At 30.9% G+C, this 18,654-nt stretch overlaps 4 protein-coding genes across 4 annotated transcripts; 3 read left to right on the top strand and 1 right to left on the bottom strand.

The window, feature by feature from the left end:
• Positions 1-1,631: 1,631 nt before the first annotated feature.
• BX663DRAFT_550953 (uncharacterized protein) lies at positions 1,632-2,269 on the top strand (the record flags this gene model as incomplete). The annotated part of the gene is made up of 2 exons (XM_051531251.1): positions 1,632-1,744; positions 1,933-2,269. The coding sequence occupies 2 exons, from the start codon at positions 1,632-1,634 to the stop codon at positions 2,267-2,269; spliced, it is 450 nt and encodes a 149-aa protein (XP_051383866.1).
• Positions 2,270-4,286: 2,017 nt separating this feature from the next.
• On the top strand, positions 4,287-8,557 carry BX663DRAFT_432599 (putative ABC transporter protein; the record flags this gene model as incomplete). Its single annotated transcript, XM_051522947.1, has 3 exons — positions 4,287-4,989; positions 5,089-6,119; positions 6,209-8,557. 3 exons carry the CDS (start codon positions 4,287-4,289, stop codon positions 8,555-8,557), a joined length of 4,083 nt encoding a protein of 1,360 aa, XP_051383865.1.
• A 108-nt stretch (positions 8,558-8,665) lies between these two features.
• BX663DRAFT_505550 (uncharacterized protein) lies at positions 8,666-11,569 on the top strand. The gene is made up of 10 exons (XM_051527083.1): positions 8,666-8,803; positions 8,873-9,022; positions 9,076-9,213; positions 9,285-9,615; positions 9,677-10,508; positions 10,561-10,646; positions 10,708-10,959; positions 11,025-11,146; positions 11,205-11,298; positions 11,353-11,569. The coding sequence occupies exons 1-10, from the start codon at positions 8,708-8,710 to the stop codon at positions 11,544-11,546; spliced, it is 2,295 nt and encodes a 764-aa protein (XP_051383864.1). The 5' UTR covers positions 8,666-8,707; the 3' UTR covers positions 11,547-11,569.
• Positions 11,570-16,131: 4,562 nt separating this feature from the next.
• Positions 16,132-18,314, bottom strand: BX663DRAFT_530557 (kinase-like domain-containing protein; the record flags this gene model as incomplete). Its single annotated transcript, XM_051530325.1, has 5 exons — positions 16,132-17,315; positions 17,379-17,510; positions 17,568-17,664; positions 17,755-18,045; positions 18,102-18,314. The coding sequence occupies 5 exons, from the start codon at positions 18,312-18,314 to the stop codon at positions 16,132-16,134; spliced, it is 1,917 nt and encodes a 638-aa protein (XP_051383863.1).
• Positions 18,315-18,654: the final 340 nt, after the last annotated feature.

The raw sequence follows: 18,654 nt of genomic DNA, 5'->3' as shown, positions 1-18,654 counted from the left end.
CTTCACGTAGACCTGGGTCAAGCTATATAGGCCCAGATTTGAGGGAATCATTAAATGATACGTTATCATCTGATGAAGAAGATAACTATGAAATATCTGTATATGCTGAAGACAATACAGAGGAAATTGTGCATCATAGTGTACATAATACCGTTACCGAGAGACAATGGCAATATGAAAATGAACCTTATTTTGATGATATTTTTCAGGATGAAGAGTATATTGAAGATCATTTTAACTCTACTGATGAAGAAAGTGATAAAGACATTCAGTCAGACTTACATTCCTTTGTCAGTGCTCGTTAGTATAGTCCAATATACATTATACCTATTTTTTTTTTTCCTCTCTTCTACTAAACGTAAATTATATATGTATCATATTATTACTGCAAACAAATATATAAATAGCCTTTTTTTTTTTTTTATTTTTTTTTTTTTTTTTTTTTTTTTTTTTTGCTTTTTATTTTATTATTATTATTTTCGTAAAATATTAAACGCCAAAAAAATAGGGGGAGTGGGAGAGGGGAGAGGGGAAACGCGTGATAAGATAAATTGATGATATGCATAAAAGGAGTAGCTAGATTGAATTAATATGCTTTAATTGTACATACGAAGATGTCTGCTCAAGTTATTGGAATCAACAACATTCATAATTTTTTTTAAAAGAAGCTATTTTAGGACAAATAATAAACAATTCATTCATTGATACTTGGATGGTTAATATTTTCTACTACTGGTAAAAGATAAAAAAAAAGTCCTTTTTATGACTTTGATGGATTGAAATAATATTTGATACTTGACAAATGTACTATTAAAAACTTAAAAGTGAATATAAAAACTAACTTATAAATACTCTATTCAAACTTTTTAACTTTTTTTTTTTTTTTTTTTTTTTTTTTTTTTTTTTTTTGCTTTTAATAATATAATATATCTTGTTAATTTGGCCTATGTCAAGAGTTTCCTAGTTATTTATATGGTGTACAAAAGATTGTCCGTTTTACTATCAACACATGAAGTTACTATAGTTGGAGCTACCCTCTTAACCCTATTTCTAATTGTAAAATGATTTATATTAAAATGAATATAGTACACTTTGTACTTACAGTTATACAATATTACTTATTTCATCATTATAGCGCTATATAAAGCTTGCTTTAGAGAAAGTAAATATGTATATTAATTAGAATTCTGTCATAATTTATAAGTTTAAGTGTTTGTATATAAGATGATAATAGCAAAGGATTCCAAGATTTCACTGGCCTATCTGTATTACATGTTTATGTGGAATCATCTAACGAACTAAACTTGATTCTAACTTATTTCCAAAGCGAATACTCTATTTGACAACCTTAACAAAAAAAAACTATTAGCTTAACCCTTAGTTGTTTTCTTAAAAATTCAAACAAGTTTTCGAATGTTACTATTTGTTTTGAAGAAGAAGAAGAAAGTAATAACAATCCAATCATATTTCATGATTATAAGGTGGTTTTGGCAACTGCATCATCCATATTAGCATCATTATTTGAAAAGAAAAATAAAAACAAATACGATAACTCTTAAAGGTATTAATCCGGAAGTTTTTAGTAAACTGCTCGATTTTTCATATGTAAATTTACTATTGATTTTGACACTATGGGCGATACATTTGAAGTTTTATTAGAAGAGGATAAACTTAAGATGAAAAATTTATGTGAGAGTACATTCCACTACTTACGTCGAAGATTGAAAAATGCGAGGATTTTCAGGTAGATCTCAATAATATGCATGAGTATAGTATAGTGTTGAATTAATTATTAACACCTATTGTATATATATATATGAGAGAGAGAGAGAGAGAGAATCATGAAAGAATGATAAAAATATGCTGTTCTTACGTTAGCAGAACTATGAATTCTTTAATAACGAATTCTTCTTTTCTAAACATGAAATGTAGCTTAATAAAAGAGGCACTTGAAAATGAATTTGAAGTTGATTTACCAAGTAAAAACGAACTCTATGAAGCTGTTCCAAAATGGATAAATGAAAAGCAAAAATCACAATTATCGCCTGACTCTATCTTTGAAGATAAAATGCAAAATCAACTTGTATCTACCGACTCTGACTCTGCTTCTAGAGATGGAATACAGAAACAACAAGTATCTTTAAGTCTTACTCCTACTGAAGAAAACCAAGAGAGCTCTTCAATCACTGAATTTACTATATTAAGTTATACTAATGATAATGAGGATGTTGATGTTATATCTATTTATTCAGCTACCGTAAGACCTTGAAGAGGAATTTGTAAACTTGTTAAATAGTATTATATTTGAGAAAACACCATCAACTTATTTAGTTTCACAAGTTGAAACAAAGAGTTTGATTATAAAAATGCAAGTCATTCGAGAAAAGGTAATGCTGTCACTTTTTGACTTTCATTAAATCAAAAAATTACAGATTCACTCATGAGCAAAGTTCTACTATTCTCGTTTTTTCTAATTAAAATGAAATATTTGTAGGTTCATGAAGCATATAAATACCATGAATTAAAAGGAACTATTGTTGATTTAATATGCAGGCAACGTAATAAACTAGTGCAATAATCTATAAAGTATGACTATTTCATATAGCATAAACTTAATTTGCATAGTAGCCTTTTATTATCAAACTATTTTATGATATTATAGGAATAAAACTAATAAGATAAAGAATATATATTTTTTTAAATTTTAAGTATGCATATTAAGACATAAGCTTTCTATTATGTATATAATATCATTATTGACCAAACATATACATGTATTTTATCGATACTGGCAAATTAATAAAAAACAAAAGTCTATAAAGATGTTTGAAAATTTTTGGAACAATTCTGTACATTTATAAAATATTACTCTTCCTTTTTTACTCTCTTATACAGTTAGACAGTATAAGCAGAAAAACGAGGAATTAAAGTAAAAGAAAAAAAATATCTGTTCTTAAAAAAAGTGAAGTTAATTCTGAATAGAATAACCTGCTACAACAAAATAGGTAATAAATACAGGCTTTATTAGCTATTATTTATACAGGAGAGGTACCGATAGTATCATAAATAGATATATAAATCGAATAGTCGAGAACAATTATAAAATATAACAGTAACAATCCTTTTATGATATAATGATGAAATATTATTAAAAAGTTCAATACATACTACAAAAGGCGATATTCTGAGAATAAACTATCAACGGAATGTTAGTAAGAGATAGTATTAATAAAAATAGGCTAATGGTAAGGATAATTATGACTTTTGATATTGTATATACAGAACCAAAATCACTTTTTAGTTTATCTTATAGAGATTATTTATATCTTTTTTTTTTTTTCAAACAAAAATAAATGAATGCTAACCGAATATTATTTTTGAATATGTAAAAGCATTTCAACATTCGAACATATTGAAAGAAAAAACATTACTTCCAAGATACTTTATTTGATCGTAATTAAATACATATCTATTAATCAGGTTTTGTATATTTGTATATTTTTTTTTATTAAAGAAAACATGCACTATTATAAATAAATTTCCTAGCTTGAACCAATAATGAATCATGGCACATTTTTATACCATTAACCGGGATAAATTTATACGACTAATTTTTTATTCAAGTCTTTTGAATAATAAAAGTATCAGTGTTGATAGTTATAGCAACCGACGAATAAAAATAAATCAATAAACTCGTTATTAATTATATTTTGTTGTATTTCATTATATTACTGTAAATAAAGTGTATTATATAAAGTTGAGTATTGAATTAAAATTGATTTTTTAGTATATGTGATATCATTTAGAAAGAATTTTTTTTTCTTTTTGTTTTTCTACATAGAATATATTTGACGGGATTCGTTACACCGAATGTATGTGTAAAAGGATCATTATATAGATATACGTAGCATGGTTTTTGATAAATAACACTTTAAATAAATACATCTTGATTATACGTATGAATTATGTACACATAGACTTTAAATATTAGCTTGTCTCCATAGATATTTTTATTATTTAAAAAATATTGGCATATAATATGAAATATCGTGTGATAGAATTATAAAACAAAGACTATAATATATTATACTATTAAATATCCGGCTCATTTTGACTATTGTTTAGCTAAGCATTAAAGGCCGTCTCTTCCCGTTTGGAAATTAAGCTTTTTATGCAACAAAATATAAAAAAAAAAGAATTCAATATAAATTAAACATAAAAAATGACATTTTTTGTTTTGTTAATTACACTTAATTATATTTACATACTTATACCTATTTAATAATATGACAGATTTAAATGCAGAACATGAAGGCACTGCACCATCATTCCCTATAGCACCGGATAACGCTTCTATAATTACAAATATATTACCCATCCCCTCACAAGAAGAGCTCGATATTATAACCGGCAAAAAACACAAATTTATACGTCTTAAACGTATTCCTCTAATACCACAACTTATCTCGAAAATTTATAAGCGCAAAGAAAACTCAATTCCTATTCACAAACTTTTTCGCTTTGCTTCTAAATTTGATTTATTTCTTATCTTTTGCGCTGTGATTTGTTCGGCAGGGACGGGCGCCATTCAACCTATAAGTATTATCTTTATGGGTAATCTTTTAACTGATTTGTCTGGTAGTTTGTCACAGCCTTCCCAATTGTTAGATGCTTGTCGTCCTGTCATCCTTATATTTGTGTATATTGGTACAGCAACTATGATTGCTTCTTATATTTCAAATTGTTTTTGGATTATGGCTGGAGAGAACCAAGCGCAGAGAATAAAAAGAAAATACATGCATTCAATTATGTATCAGGATATGGCTTGGTTTGATAAGGCTGATGATGGTTCTTTAGTGACTCGACTTAGCTCAGATATTCAATTGATTCAGGATGGTATTTCAGAAAAGTTTGGTCTATTTATTGTTTGTCTTGTACAGTTCGTTACAGGCTTTATTGTTGCTTTTGTAGAAGGTTGGAGGTTAGCAGGTAAACAATAACAAAAGAGAAAAAAAATTTTTTTTTCTTTCTTCTTCTTCATGTGAATATACATATTAACATAAATATGTATAAATAAAAAAAAAATAGTAATCATGTTAGTGACAATACCAGTAATGGGACTTACAGGTGCTCTTATGGGTTACTTTATTACTAAATATACACTACGTTCTCAAGATGAATATGCAAGTGCTGGATCCATCGCTGAACAAGTCTTTTCGGGTATACGTACTGTATATTCATTTTCGCTACAAGATCGATTCGGCAGTCTCTATGAAAAAAAGCTAGATAAAGCTTTAAAAGCTGGTATTAAGCGAGGCACCGTCTTGGGTGTAGGATTTGGAGCTTTTATCTTCATTTTGTTTTCTACATATGGCTTGACATTCTGGTATGGTGGTCGTCTCATTCGACAAGGAGATATTGAAGGCCCTACTGTGATGGTTGTGTTTTATAGTATGATGATCGGTGCTATGTCACTACTGATGTTACCTCCAAATTTATCAGCGGTCTCAAGCGCTTGCGGTTCAGCGTATAAGATCTTTTCTACTATTGATCGTATCCCTGAAATCAACAGGGAACAAGGTCCTCGAAAAGTTGTTGATAACCTCATGGGTGCTATTGAATTTCGTCATGTCAAGTTCAGCTATCCTACTCGACCAAATTTGGTGATTCTAAAAGACTTATGTTTGTCAGTAAAACCAGGACAAACAGTAGCCTTTGTGGGCGCTTCAGGTTCTGGTAAATCAACATCTATTCAACTTCTTCAGCGATTTTATGACCCTATAAATGGTAACATTTTACTGGACGGTGTCGATATTAAGGATCTTGATTTAATATGGCTTCGTCAGCAATTGGGCGTTGTCTCTCAGGAACCAGTTTTGTTCAATATGTCCATTCGTCAAAATCTATTATTAGGTGTTTCAGAAGATAGTAAAGTCACAGAAGAAGACCTCATACGTGCTTGTACTGAGGCTAATTGTCATTCATTTATTTCAAAATTGCCTGATGGTTATGATACTCTTGTAGGTGATCAGGGGAGCATGCTTTCTGGAGGTCAAAAACAACGTATCGCAATTGCTCGTGCTATTTTGAAGAACCCACCTATTTTGTTATTAGACGAGGTAATAATATTTATATATATTTTATTTTTTTTTTTATTTTTTTTTTTGCTTACTAGTAGCACTTTATTTTCCTTTTGTTATGTATACAGGCTACATCTGCATTAGATACACAATCCGAAAGATTAGTTCAAAAGGCATTAGATGCAGCCTCTGCAAAACGTACTACTATTGTCATCGCTCATCGTCTCTCTACAATTCGTAATGCAGATCTTATTGTAGTTATGAATCATGGGCAACTTGTTGAAAGCGGTACTCATCAAGAACTCATTCATCTTGGTGGTATATATGCTGAACTTGTCAAAAAACAAGAAATTGCTTTACAACAAAAAGCAGCTCAAAAAAACACCTCTGATTCTGAAAAGCCTTTTGAGGATCAGCCAGATGAAGATGAACTTCTTCTTCAAAAGCTACACAAAAAAAACCAAACTATTATCAACAAAAAAGACGTTTCAGTAATGATGATGGAGCATGCTGATAATAATGAAAAACGACCTTCAACTATTGCCAATAGTAATACATATAGTAGCTTACATACAGCTACAAATGAAAACAACCTTTATGCTTATGAGCTTAAAATTCAACGTGAAAAACAGAATAAAAAGGAAATCAAGAAACGATCCGCACCAGTTAAACGAGTCTTATTTGATATGCGACCAGAATTTCCTCGTCTTGTATTAGGGTGTATCGGAGCTGCCATTGCTGGTGCTATCTTTCCTATTTATTCTTTGTTATTTGCCAAAGTTATCACAATCATTACTATACCAGGTCATTCAGATCTTTATAATACAGGACCTTTTAAAGGGATCAACCTTTATGCCTTTTTATTTGTTGTTATTGGTATTGTTGGGTTCATTGGATTTGCTTTACAGGTTGTTTCCTTTGAAGTAGCTGGTGAATACTATACTCGACGTCTTAGGGCAGCGGTGTTTCGTACTTATATGAAGCAGGAGGCTGGATTTTTTGATCAAGATGAAAATCATGCTGGTGCACTTACATCCAGATTAGCCGTCGATGCCAAGAATGTCAATGAAATGGTAACTAAAGTCTGGGGTGATGTTATTCAAGTTACTGTTACATGCATTGTTGGTTTAGTTATTGCATTTGTCTACAGCTGGATATTAACATTGATTATATTATGTTTGGTACCCTTTATTTTGGGTGCTACTTCTCAAGAAGCTCGTATTCATCGGGGTTATGAAGATGGTACAAAACGAGCTAATGCTCAATCAGGTGAAGTAGCTGGAGAAGCAATTAAAGAAATACGAACTGTAACAGCTCTTAATCGTCAAAAATTTTTTGAAGATCGATATGATCTCGCTAATAAAAGACCGCACAAGATGGCTATCCGTCGTGCCTATCTTTCTTCTATTGGTTTCGGACTTTTACGTGGTATCATGATTTATACCAGTGCTGTTGCCTTTTACGCAGGTATTCGACTAATTATGGATGGACGAATTGAATTTCTTGATATGTTCACCTGTATGATGTCTATCATGATTACCGCTCAAACAGCCGGTCATGGATCTGTTTTTACCTCTACATTTAGTAAAGCTAAAGTGGCTGCTATTGCTATTTTTGACATCATGGACCGTAAGCCTGTAATCGATCCAGAAATGGAAGGTATTGAGCCATCAGTTGGTAGTCTCGAAGGCGATGTTGATTTTAAGGATATAGCCTTTAGTTATCCCTCAAGGCCTAATAATCCAATATTTACTGGACAATTCAACTTGCATGCCGAAAAAGGTATGACAATTGCTTTGGTGGGTCCTTCAGGTTGTGGCAAGTCAACAACGATTGGCATGTTACAGCGTTGGTATGATCCCTTTGGTGGCCAGATATCGTTAGATAATTATAATATTCAATCATTTACATTGCGTAATTTGAGATCACATATGGCCTTGGTTGGTCAAGAGCCTGTTTTATTTGATATGAGTATTGGTGATAATGTTCGATTTGGTATTGATAACCGATATAATATTACTAAACATGAAGGAGACGGCGATGATTATAGTGTGAGTCAAGAAGAAGTAGAGGAAGCATGTCGACAGGCTAATATTCACGACTTTATTATGACATTACCTGACGGCTATAATACACGTGTTGGTGACAAGGGATCACAGTTATCGGGTGGACAAAAACAACGTATTGCAATTGCACGTGCCTTGATTCGAAGGCCAAAATTATTACTTTTAGATGAAGCAACATCTGCTCTTGATAGTGACTCTGAAAAGGTGGTACAGGAAGCACTTGATAAGATTATCGAACAGGGAGGTAGAACAACGATTACAATCGCACATAGACTATCTACAATTCAAAACGCGGATCTTATTTGTGTTGTAAAGGATGGTGTTGTTGCTGAACAAGGTACACATTGGGATCTCTTATCTCTTAACGGTATATATAGTATTTTAGTTCATGAACAGTCTTTACAAGCGTAGACTTTTATTTTCTATGTATATGCATCCGAATATTATCTCCCTCTACCAATAAAATAAAATCGCAGCAATAAAAACATGCTACACGCGTTATTTTGCATTATATACATATTTTTTTTTTATTTTTTTATTTTTTTTTCTTTTCCTTTAATAATGGTTTGCATACATGTTGAAACTCATCCATTGACACCTCCTACTGCATTTGATCAAGTGCATAAGGAAGAATGTACTCAATGTTTTGATAATCAAGTAAGTGTTTCGAGAAATATAAAAGTGGATTTCTTTTTCTTTATTTTACTCAATGTTCATAATGAATAGGATGGACCCGAAGGTATTGATGTTTGTTTAACTTGTTTTAATGGTGGTTGTTTAGACAGTAAAAGACATCATGCGTTGACGCATTCTCAACTTAGTGGACATCCTTTAGCTGTAAACATTCGTCGTCGTGTCATTAATAACAATAAAAGAGTAAATAATCGCAAATTAGCAATAAAAGCATATACTAATCTGTTTAATTAAAGGACAATGAACAACCACCACCACCCAAAATTACTAAAATTGTTATTTCACCAGAAAATGAAGAACCACAATATGAATACTTGACTAAAATCCATTGTTATATTTGTAATCAATATGAGCAGAGAGATGCTACACCAAAGGTATTTTTGTGAATGATTCATTCATAAATTCGTCATTTATACAACCTGTATATTTATAAATTTGTTCATAGCTAAATGATCAAGTCGAAGCCATATTGAACTCTATGTCTTCTGCTAAGCAGTCAGAGGTGAAAGCTTGGGAGGAAGTTATTACACCTTGTGAACACACGCTTTGTTTACAACAAGAGCCACCTAAAAAACTTGAAGGACAAGCTTTAGCTCATTGTGCTAATTGTGACCTTAATCAGAACCTATGGTTATGTTTGATTTGTGGTAATTTAGGTTGTGGACGAAAACAGTATGATGGTTCTGGTGGAAATAATCATGCTATTGAGCACTTTGAGAAGACTGGACATGGTGTTAATGTCAAATTAGGCACTATTACACCTGAAGGAACAGCAGGTTTGTAATAAAGTATACAAGAATATGCAAAATTTCTTATGTTCTCTTTTTATATGTATAGACATTTATTGTTATAGTTGTGATGATGCACGTATTGACGAAAACTTGGCTAGTCATTTAGCTAATTGGGGAATTAATGTAGCTCAACAGCTTAAGACAGAAAAGAGTATGACAGAACTTCAACTTGAACAAAATCTGAAATTTGATTTCAGTATGACAACAGAGGATGGTAAGCAACTTGAACCACGATTTGGTCCTGGGTTTACAGGACTAAAAAATCTCGGCAACAGCTGTTATATGGCTTCCGTCCTTCAATCAGTCTTTCATTTGAGCAAGTTTAGATATCGTTATGATAATGAGTTACGAGATCATGCATTAACTTGCACACAAGAAAGCTCTGCTAATTGCTGGTATTGCCAATTACACAAAATAGCTGATGGGCTTTTATCTGGTCGTTATTCACATTATGTTCAACAATTTGACAAAGATCATGGTGTTGAATCAAGCGATGGGGGAGTTGCACCAAGTATGTTTAAGACTTTGGTAGGGAAAAATCATCCTGAATTTTCAACAATGCGTCAACAAGATGCCTTTGAATTTTTTCAATATTTTTGCAAGACAGTACAGCAAAAGGAACATGCTACCAAATCAAATGATCCTACCAATGTCTTTGAATTTGAGACCGAACAGCGCCTCCAGTGTGATAAATGCAAGAGAGTAAGATATCAAAAGGACAAAACTAGTTCTATTTCTGTAAGTGTACCTGTTCGTCAACTAGAAAGTGGTGGATACGAAAATGTTGATTTCTATGAATGTTTGAATGATTTTGTGAAAGAAGAAATTGTGGATGGATATCAATGTCCTCAGTGTAAAGAAAAGACGATAGCTAGAAGGTAGAAATAAACTATTTTTTAAGGAGATTTTTGTCTAACTTTTATTTAATAGATCTGTTAAATTCAGTACTTTTCCTGAAATTCTTGTTCTTAATCCAAGAAGGTTCACCTTTATTGATTGGGTTCCTCAGAAATTAGGTACATCTTTTAATATAAATGTATAGAAGTTTATATAATACTTACTTTAATTCCTTAATAGATATTAAAATCGATTTTCCTGAAGGGCCTATCCAACTTGATAAATATCTTAGTAAAGGACAGCAAGATGGAGAAGAGTTATTACCTGAGGAAGAAGAGAAACCTTCAGAATTGGCTTTTAATGAAAATGATATTGAGCAATTAAAGGCAATGGGATTTTCTGAAAATAGATGTAAGCGAGCACTAATTAATACAGGAAATCAAGGTGCTGAGATAGCTATGAACTGGATATTTGAGCATATGGATGACGCTGGTACGTATTTATATAAAGAAATGAATAGTTCAAAATAATAATAATTATTTTTTTTTTTTGGATAGATGTTGATGATCCATTGCCTTCTACTAGCACCTCAGCAGGTGGTGTAAGTCAAGAACAAATTCATACTTTACAGGAAATGGGATTTACTGAAGCACAAGCTAAGAAGGCATTAAGAGAAACTGTAATTAAATCTTACATTTTGCAAAGATATTATATACTAATTTAATATTTTATTTTAGAATAATGATACAGAAAGAGCTTTAGATTGGTTATTCAGTCATCCTGATGATTCTGGAGAAGATAATACAATAGCAGAAACAAACACAGCTGGAGGTAATATGATTGCATAGAAAATAAGACGCTATAACTAATAAATGTGTGTTATAGACGCTATTCCACCTTTTAATTATGAAATAGACTCCTTTATATCTCACAAAGGTACATCAGTTCATTGTGGACACTATGTTTCACATATTCACCATGATGGTGAATGGGTTTTATTTAATGATAACAAAGTCGCTGTTACACCAAACCCACCTATTGGTGACGCGTATTTGTATTTTTTGAAAAGATTACAATAATAAAAATATTTTATTAAGAATAATCAGCAAATAAGATATAACTTTGAAGAATGATGAAGTCGACATCATTGCAGATAATTCCATCTTTCACCAAAGTTTCACCATGGTTGCATTTAGTAGTTTCTCCATGGTGAAAGTAGTACTTTCACCACGTTTTTTAAAAAATTGGGATTTTCTCAAATAGTTTTATATCAAACGAAAGAGCTCATTTCCATGATTTCAAATATGCTAATTATATTTTATTTAGAAGAGTTATTAGCATTTGAAAATTATTTCTGCTGGTTAGGTACACTAAAATTGACCAAAAGATCAATTTAAAAGTCAGACAATGTACTTGAATAATTTTATTTTTATTTTCTTTTATTTATCAAGACATTTAGATGAAACAAAAATTTGTTAGATAATTGTGTATAAAATGACGTAACAAAAAATATTAATGTTTAAGATAATAAATAATATTATTATTCTATTCTAGTGATAGAGTTATTAACAACCATTATTTCAAAAAAAAAAGAAGATTAAAATTATCAGTATAATATGCTTTAAAAAAATTATGCATTTATTAAAAAATAAAAAATTTTTTTTACAGAAAATTATTGCAGAAATTAATTCTTTTCAAGACAGGAATTAAATGATGGCAACTATTAATTGAACATTTGAATGTTACATTTGTACATTTCATGTACATTAGTTTGATCTATTAATATTTACTTGACTTTTTGTTCTTTCCGATATATTCATTTATAATAATTGTATATTTTAAAATAAAAGTTTAGATGTTTAGCCATTTCACACAAAGTAATTATAAATTGTTTAATTGACATGCAGAAAATAATTAAAAAAAATAAAATCAAAATAAATATTTTTGATAATTAGTATTTTTGACTTTAGTTTTAGTAATTCAAACTGGATTCACCATTACTTTTAATATACATTTTTCATCTCAAGGAAAATAAAGAAACATAGTTCGTAATATCATGTGAGTTTACTTTTTTAATGCATTAATTTTAATTACAGTCAAAGTTTATCCAGAGTTGAATTTATTTACGCGGAACTATAAATAATCCTGCTCTTTTTTTTTTTCTTTTTCATTATTGTTAATTTTAACAATTATTATATATTAAAAAATGCCTAAAATTACTACTAAAAATGAACAAAAGATGTGCAAATGCGACGAATGTCATAAGAATGTAAACGGTTACCGTTTGGTTAACCGTCATACATTTAAAAAGCACGAAAAAAAAGCAAAAAAAAATGCTTGCACCTGTCAACTATGCTGAAAGTAAGAACAACAATTTCAAATGAATAATAATGTATAACGTATAGCAACATGTTTTGAATTAACATTGACATTACTGTATAAAAATAGTTTTTAATTTTCAGAATGTTGAAGAAAACGAAGATGAGTTGGATTCCGTTGTTGTTGATGCCAACAATGAGTCTGTTAGCATCTCCAGCTTTGATAATAATTTGGAGATTGATGAAGCTGATGACTTTGATTATCAAGCTGATGAACAATACATCGAAGGTAATTAACATTTACATGAATTAGCAACGTATAAAAATTGAGAGTTTTGATATTAAATTTAATTAAATATTATATCGGTTAATAATAGATGATGCTCAAGTGTCATTAGTAGATTCAAAAAAATTATTTAACGTTGGTGTTGATGAAGCTCTTCCAGTGTTTATAATGATTTTTCTGGTGTTCTTCCAAGTTGGAAATTTATCAGTCTCATCAACTGAGCTTTTATTCAAGTTTATGAGTGCAGTATTGTCTTTACTTGGTGCCACATATCAGTTTCCTTTGAAGCTTATTACAATCAAGAAAAGAATTAGAGCCGACTATGCTATTAATGGTATTATCCTATTTTTATCTAGTTTTATAATTTATTTTTACTTATATATATTATCTACAATTAATTGAAATAGGCTTAAAAAAATATGTTGTATGCGAAAAGTGTAATGCAACATATGATTTTGATGAAGTTATGAATGGATCATCAGTAACTGTTAAGAGTTGCACAAATGTGTTCATTTCTTCATATGCTGGAGTCACCAAGCACTGTGGTGATCCTTTGGTAAAGAAAGGCAGTAATGGTGTAATGAAGCCAGTTAAACAATATGTGTACAACTCGTTAAAGGAAACTTTGAAATTTTTTATACGCAAGAATTTTGAAGAAAGAATCAACGAATGGAAGTATAGAACAACAGTACCAGGTTTTATGTTTGATATTTATGATGGCAAGTTCTTTAAAGAATTCAAGAAGGAAGGTGAAGATGAGCCATTTGTAAATAAAGACAACTCTCTGATGCTTAGTTTAAACGTTGACTGGTTTCAACCTACCAAGACAATGAATTATCATGTTGGGGCTATCTATTTAGTTATTAACAATCTTCCTCGTGATGAACGTTATAAACCTCAAAATTTGATTCTTGTCGGTTTAATGCCTGGACCAAATGAACCAGCTCTATCAAACGTTAACTATTTTTTGCGACCATTAGTGGATGAACTTTTGGAATTATACGAAGGTATTTTAATTCCTACACACAACAATCCTAACGGTGAATTCGTTCGTTGCGCATTAGCATCTATCAATTGCGATATTCCTGCTGTGAAGAAAGTCTGTGGATTTACTTCGTTTAATTCTTTTATAGCTTGTCATAAATGTGCACAAAAGTTTCCTGCTCGAAAGGGTGATGCTACTAAGCGTTGCTTTAGCAACGTTGATTGTTCTAGCTGGGCGCCTCGTAACAAAGAAACAAATTTTCAACAAGCTCTTTTGTGGAAAAATGCAAGAACATCTGCTGAACGCAAGAAACTCGAGCAAACCTATGGTGTAAGATGGAGTGAGCTTCATCGATTATATTATTTTGACATTGTTAGATGTACTATAATTGATGGTTTACACAATCTTTATCTGGGTACAGCAAAAAGAATGATGGACCATTGGAAGCCTTCAAGAAATGACCGTTCAGTTAATAGTCTTCTATCAAGCAGAGATTTGGTTGAAATGTCTTTTGAAGCTAAAAAAATTGTTGTACCTCCTCAGTTTACTCCATTGGCTTCTAAAATTGCAGAAAATTTTTCAGGTTTAAAGGGAGATGAATATAGATCCTGGACTATAGTCTATTCAGCTATTTTACTAAAAGGAAGAATTGTTGGACAGCATATGTCAAATTGGATGAAGTTTGTGCAAGCAAATCATATTCTCTCTGCTCCATCGATTACTGAAAAAGAAATTGAAACTGCACATAGTTTACTCGTTGAATTTGTTCAAAAGAATGTTGAGTTATATGGAGAAGATTTCATAACTCCAAATATGCATTTGCATTTGCACTTGCATGAAACTATTCGTGATTTTGGCCCTCTGTACTCTACATGGTTATATAGTTTTGAACGAACAAATGGCGATATAAAGAAGACAGATATCAACTTTAAGGAAGGACTTGAGTTTACGTATATGGAGAAATATCTTCAACGTGCTCATATGCAAGATTATATGGAACTACTGCCTGATATAATCAAGAACAATACCATCATGATGGGTATTCTTAGAAAGCTTTTACCTGGTAATACTAGTCCTCATTTTGAAATGAATAATAAAGGTGAAGATAATATTGCCGAAATGATGGATGTTGATGGATTGGTTCAACCACAGACGCAGCACCAAGACAATAATGACAAATTTAATTTGGAAACATTTATAGATAATGCAACTCGTAGAACAGCTGTTTTTAAATACAATAGCTTGGCAAAAAATCAAGTAACAAATGTTTCAACTTCAACACCTGGTTCTCACATTGATAGCCTCACCGAAGCCCAATTCGAAAGATTATGCAAGAGGAAGAGTGCTCCTGCTTATGAGAATAAAAACATAAATAAACTTTCAAAAAAATTCAGAACGGTAAACAAGAAATGTTTGCAGTATATACAGTATGTACAGTATGTACAGTATGTAAAAAGGACCAAACTTCAGACGAGTTTAATTCGTTATCTACTTGTTTACATTAGAATAATCGTTCGCTGTTTTAGAATCTAATAATAGGAAAAGTATACCAACAACACTATTTAAATAATAATAATTCTTATGAAAAAAAATAAAAATAAAAATAAAATAAATATTTACCGAATCAAGTATTTGTCTAATTCACTGAACAAGAAGAAAGCGTTCTAAGGCAGCAAGAAATAAACCCTTTTTATATATCAGAAGACAAATTATTGGATGAACCACTACTTATAGAAGAGTTTGATGGTTGGTCTGATGAAGGAATTACTATAGAAAGATTTAAAGCCAATCAACAAAGCGAATAATAACAATTGTTCCAATTTCAAAGTTGTATGTCTATCCTATGCTTTCATTGATTTATATACTGTATACTACTATGATTGATGAGAATAAAATTGAATGATATTATGACGAATTTTATGAATTTATCTTTTTTCTTTTTCTGTTAAAGAAATATATCCGAGCAAAAATTCGTTAAGTTTTGAAGATTCTACATTACTAGTGTCCTTACAAAAATCAAAGCATTTATATATAGATTATATACTTTTATTACATAATACAAGTTTTTATTATTATTATTTACTATCTAAAGTCATTACACTAGCTATCCACCCACTTGCCATCTTAAATACCGTGTTTGATCCTTGCAGTTTAGAAAACCTCAAGACGATTCGATCTGCTCTTCTTTTATGACACTCAACTTCAATTTTAAATACTGCAATTCCCTGTTTTCCTTTTCTATTATTATGTATGATTTGTTGCTGTCGCTGTGCTTGATCTACTGAATGGCGAGGTTTACTACGCCCAAAAAAGGATGTTGTCATAGATGATGTGAGATGAGATAATAAGGGTAATGAAAGGCGTTTTGTTGTAAAAAAATCATCACCCAATGATGCACTACTTTGACTTTGTTTACGACTATAGGATGAAGAGGCTCGTACTATCGGTAATATTTTTGGAGTATTTCTTAAGGTAAGAACGCACTGAAGAGAAAGAAGGGAATCCTGAAAATAAGTAATACCCATGAGTTGGCAGGTTTCGCAGATTAAAGCCATTATTTCACGATTTTCTTGTTGCTCTATATTAACTGTGGGTATTTCGTCACTACTACTATATGATGTAGGTGATGATGAAAGGGAAGGAGGATGTGATGCATCAATAATTTGTTGTAATGAGCTATTTAATTGAAAATAATAGACTTGATCTTTAGTAATACGTTGCACAAGGTCAGTAATAGAATGCCTTTTCAATGATGATAAAAAAAGAGATTTCCAACGTTTTCTAGAACGAATGCCCAGTCGATGGGTCCGAGTACAAATGGATTGAAGTAGGTCAGATCTTAATAATTCAACATTTTGATGATGATATCCTCCTTCCCCTGGTGTTAAATTGGTAAAAGATTTGGTTGTGTAGTAGGTAGCAGGATTAATAGGATGGTAAATGATCGTTTTTCTGATATTAGTGTTAGTTGAGTCATGGCGGATGAAATCTTTCCTAAATTGTTGACGTGTTGATTTCTCACTAAGGGAATTGTTACAGGCCTCGTTTTCAAATACAGTTTCAGATGATGTTGATAATGGGCAGGGCAACTGGTTAAGGTTAGTAAGCCATGGATCGTCCTTTAAAGCTTGTCTGATTGTCATTCTTTTTCGTCGATCAGCTTGAAGGCATTTCCTGATAGTGGCTTGTAATTCTAAGCTAAGCGTGTTCGGCATGAGGAAGTTGCATTTACAAATATCTTTTTTAAGTTCACCCACAGCTAAATGCAAAGGTAAATGTAAGTTTCTTTTTTTTTTTCAACATACTACAAATCTAAACTTACTATGTGCATGTGAAAAAGGCTCAAATCCAGCTGTCATACGAAATAGTGTGATACCAAGACACCAACAATCTACTTCAGGTCCATAATATTTTTGACCTGTGATGATTTCAGGGCTATAATATAACATAGAGCCTATATGGCACGATATATAAATACAATGTTTTATGTCTCGTTAGATATTATACTTACCGCAAATTGTTCGTAATCTTTGTAATCCATATTGATTTCCTAGTCCAAAATCTGCCAACTTTACGTTCTTATCCAACGTAATTAATACATTAGGAGTCTATATACATACACAAAAAAAAAAAAAAAAAAAAAAAAAAAAAAAAAAAAGATTAGGACAAGATTAAATTCTAACTATTTTTTCACTAACTTTTAAATCACGATGAACAATCCAATTACGATGGCAATAATCTACAGCTGTTACAAGTTGACTAAATATATGTCTAGCTTCATCTTCATTTAAACAATTATTCTTTTTTCCTTGAAGGTATTCGTCCAAGTTCCAGCCTGGTACATATTCCATAATCAAATATAATGAATCACAGCTTTCAAATGTTTCATATAATCTTACAATTGAATCATGCTGCAAAACTTTCATAATTGCTATCTCTCTTACAAGCCGTGCCATGACCCTATAATCATGCGATAGTTTATCTATAATCTGCATAAAAATAAGCATAAATGTGTATATATACAACTTTTTTTTTAACCGTGTACCTTAATAGCTACTTCTTGTTGTGTTTCTAAATGTTTTGCAAGCATAACTGTACTAAACTTTCCACTACCTAGAGGCTTTATGAACTTATAAGGTCCAACACCATTTAAAAAACGGTCTTGGTTATTTGTTATCTTTTCTTCTTCTTTTTTTTCTTCTGTGTCATTTGATATCTTCTTTTTTGTCTCTAATGACTTTTTAAAAATAAATACCATTTTGACAAAAAAAAAAAAAAGGAGTAAAAAAAAAAGAAAGAAAGACATAAAGAAACGTATTTAAAATGATATTTTTTTTTTTCAGGGAGAAGAAAAAATTAAACGTGACAAACATGATCCACAGCATTTAGATATTCGTAGATATTGATCATCATATAAATATATGAAACATATAAAATAGAAAAGAAGAAAAAACAATGCTTGATATCGATATAAAATTTAAATATAAGAAGTATTGAAAGATTGTATCACTTTCCTTTTCTTTTTTTTTTCTGCAAAATAAATTTAACGTTTACACATAGACAAACTTGATTTCATTTTTCATACAATGATTCTCTCT

This window comes from Cokeromyces recurvatus, assembly GCF_025118155.1.
Source record: "Cokeromyces recurvatus strain NRRL 2243 chromosome Unknown BX663scaffold_9, whole genome shotgun sequence".
Lineage (NCBI taxonomy): Eukaryota > Fungi > Mucoromycota > Mucoromycetes > Mucorales > Mucoraceae > Cokeromyces > Cokeromyces recurvatus.
This window is presented reverse-complemented; position numbering and strand designations above follow the sequence as displayed.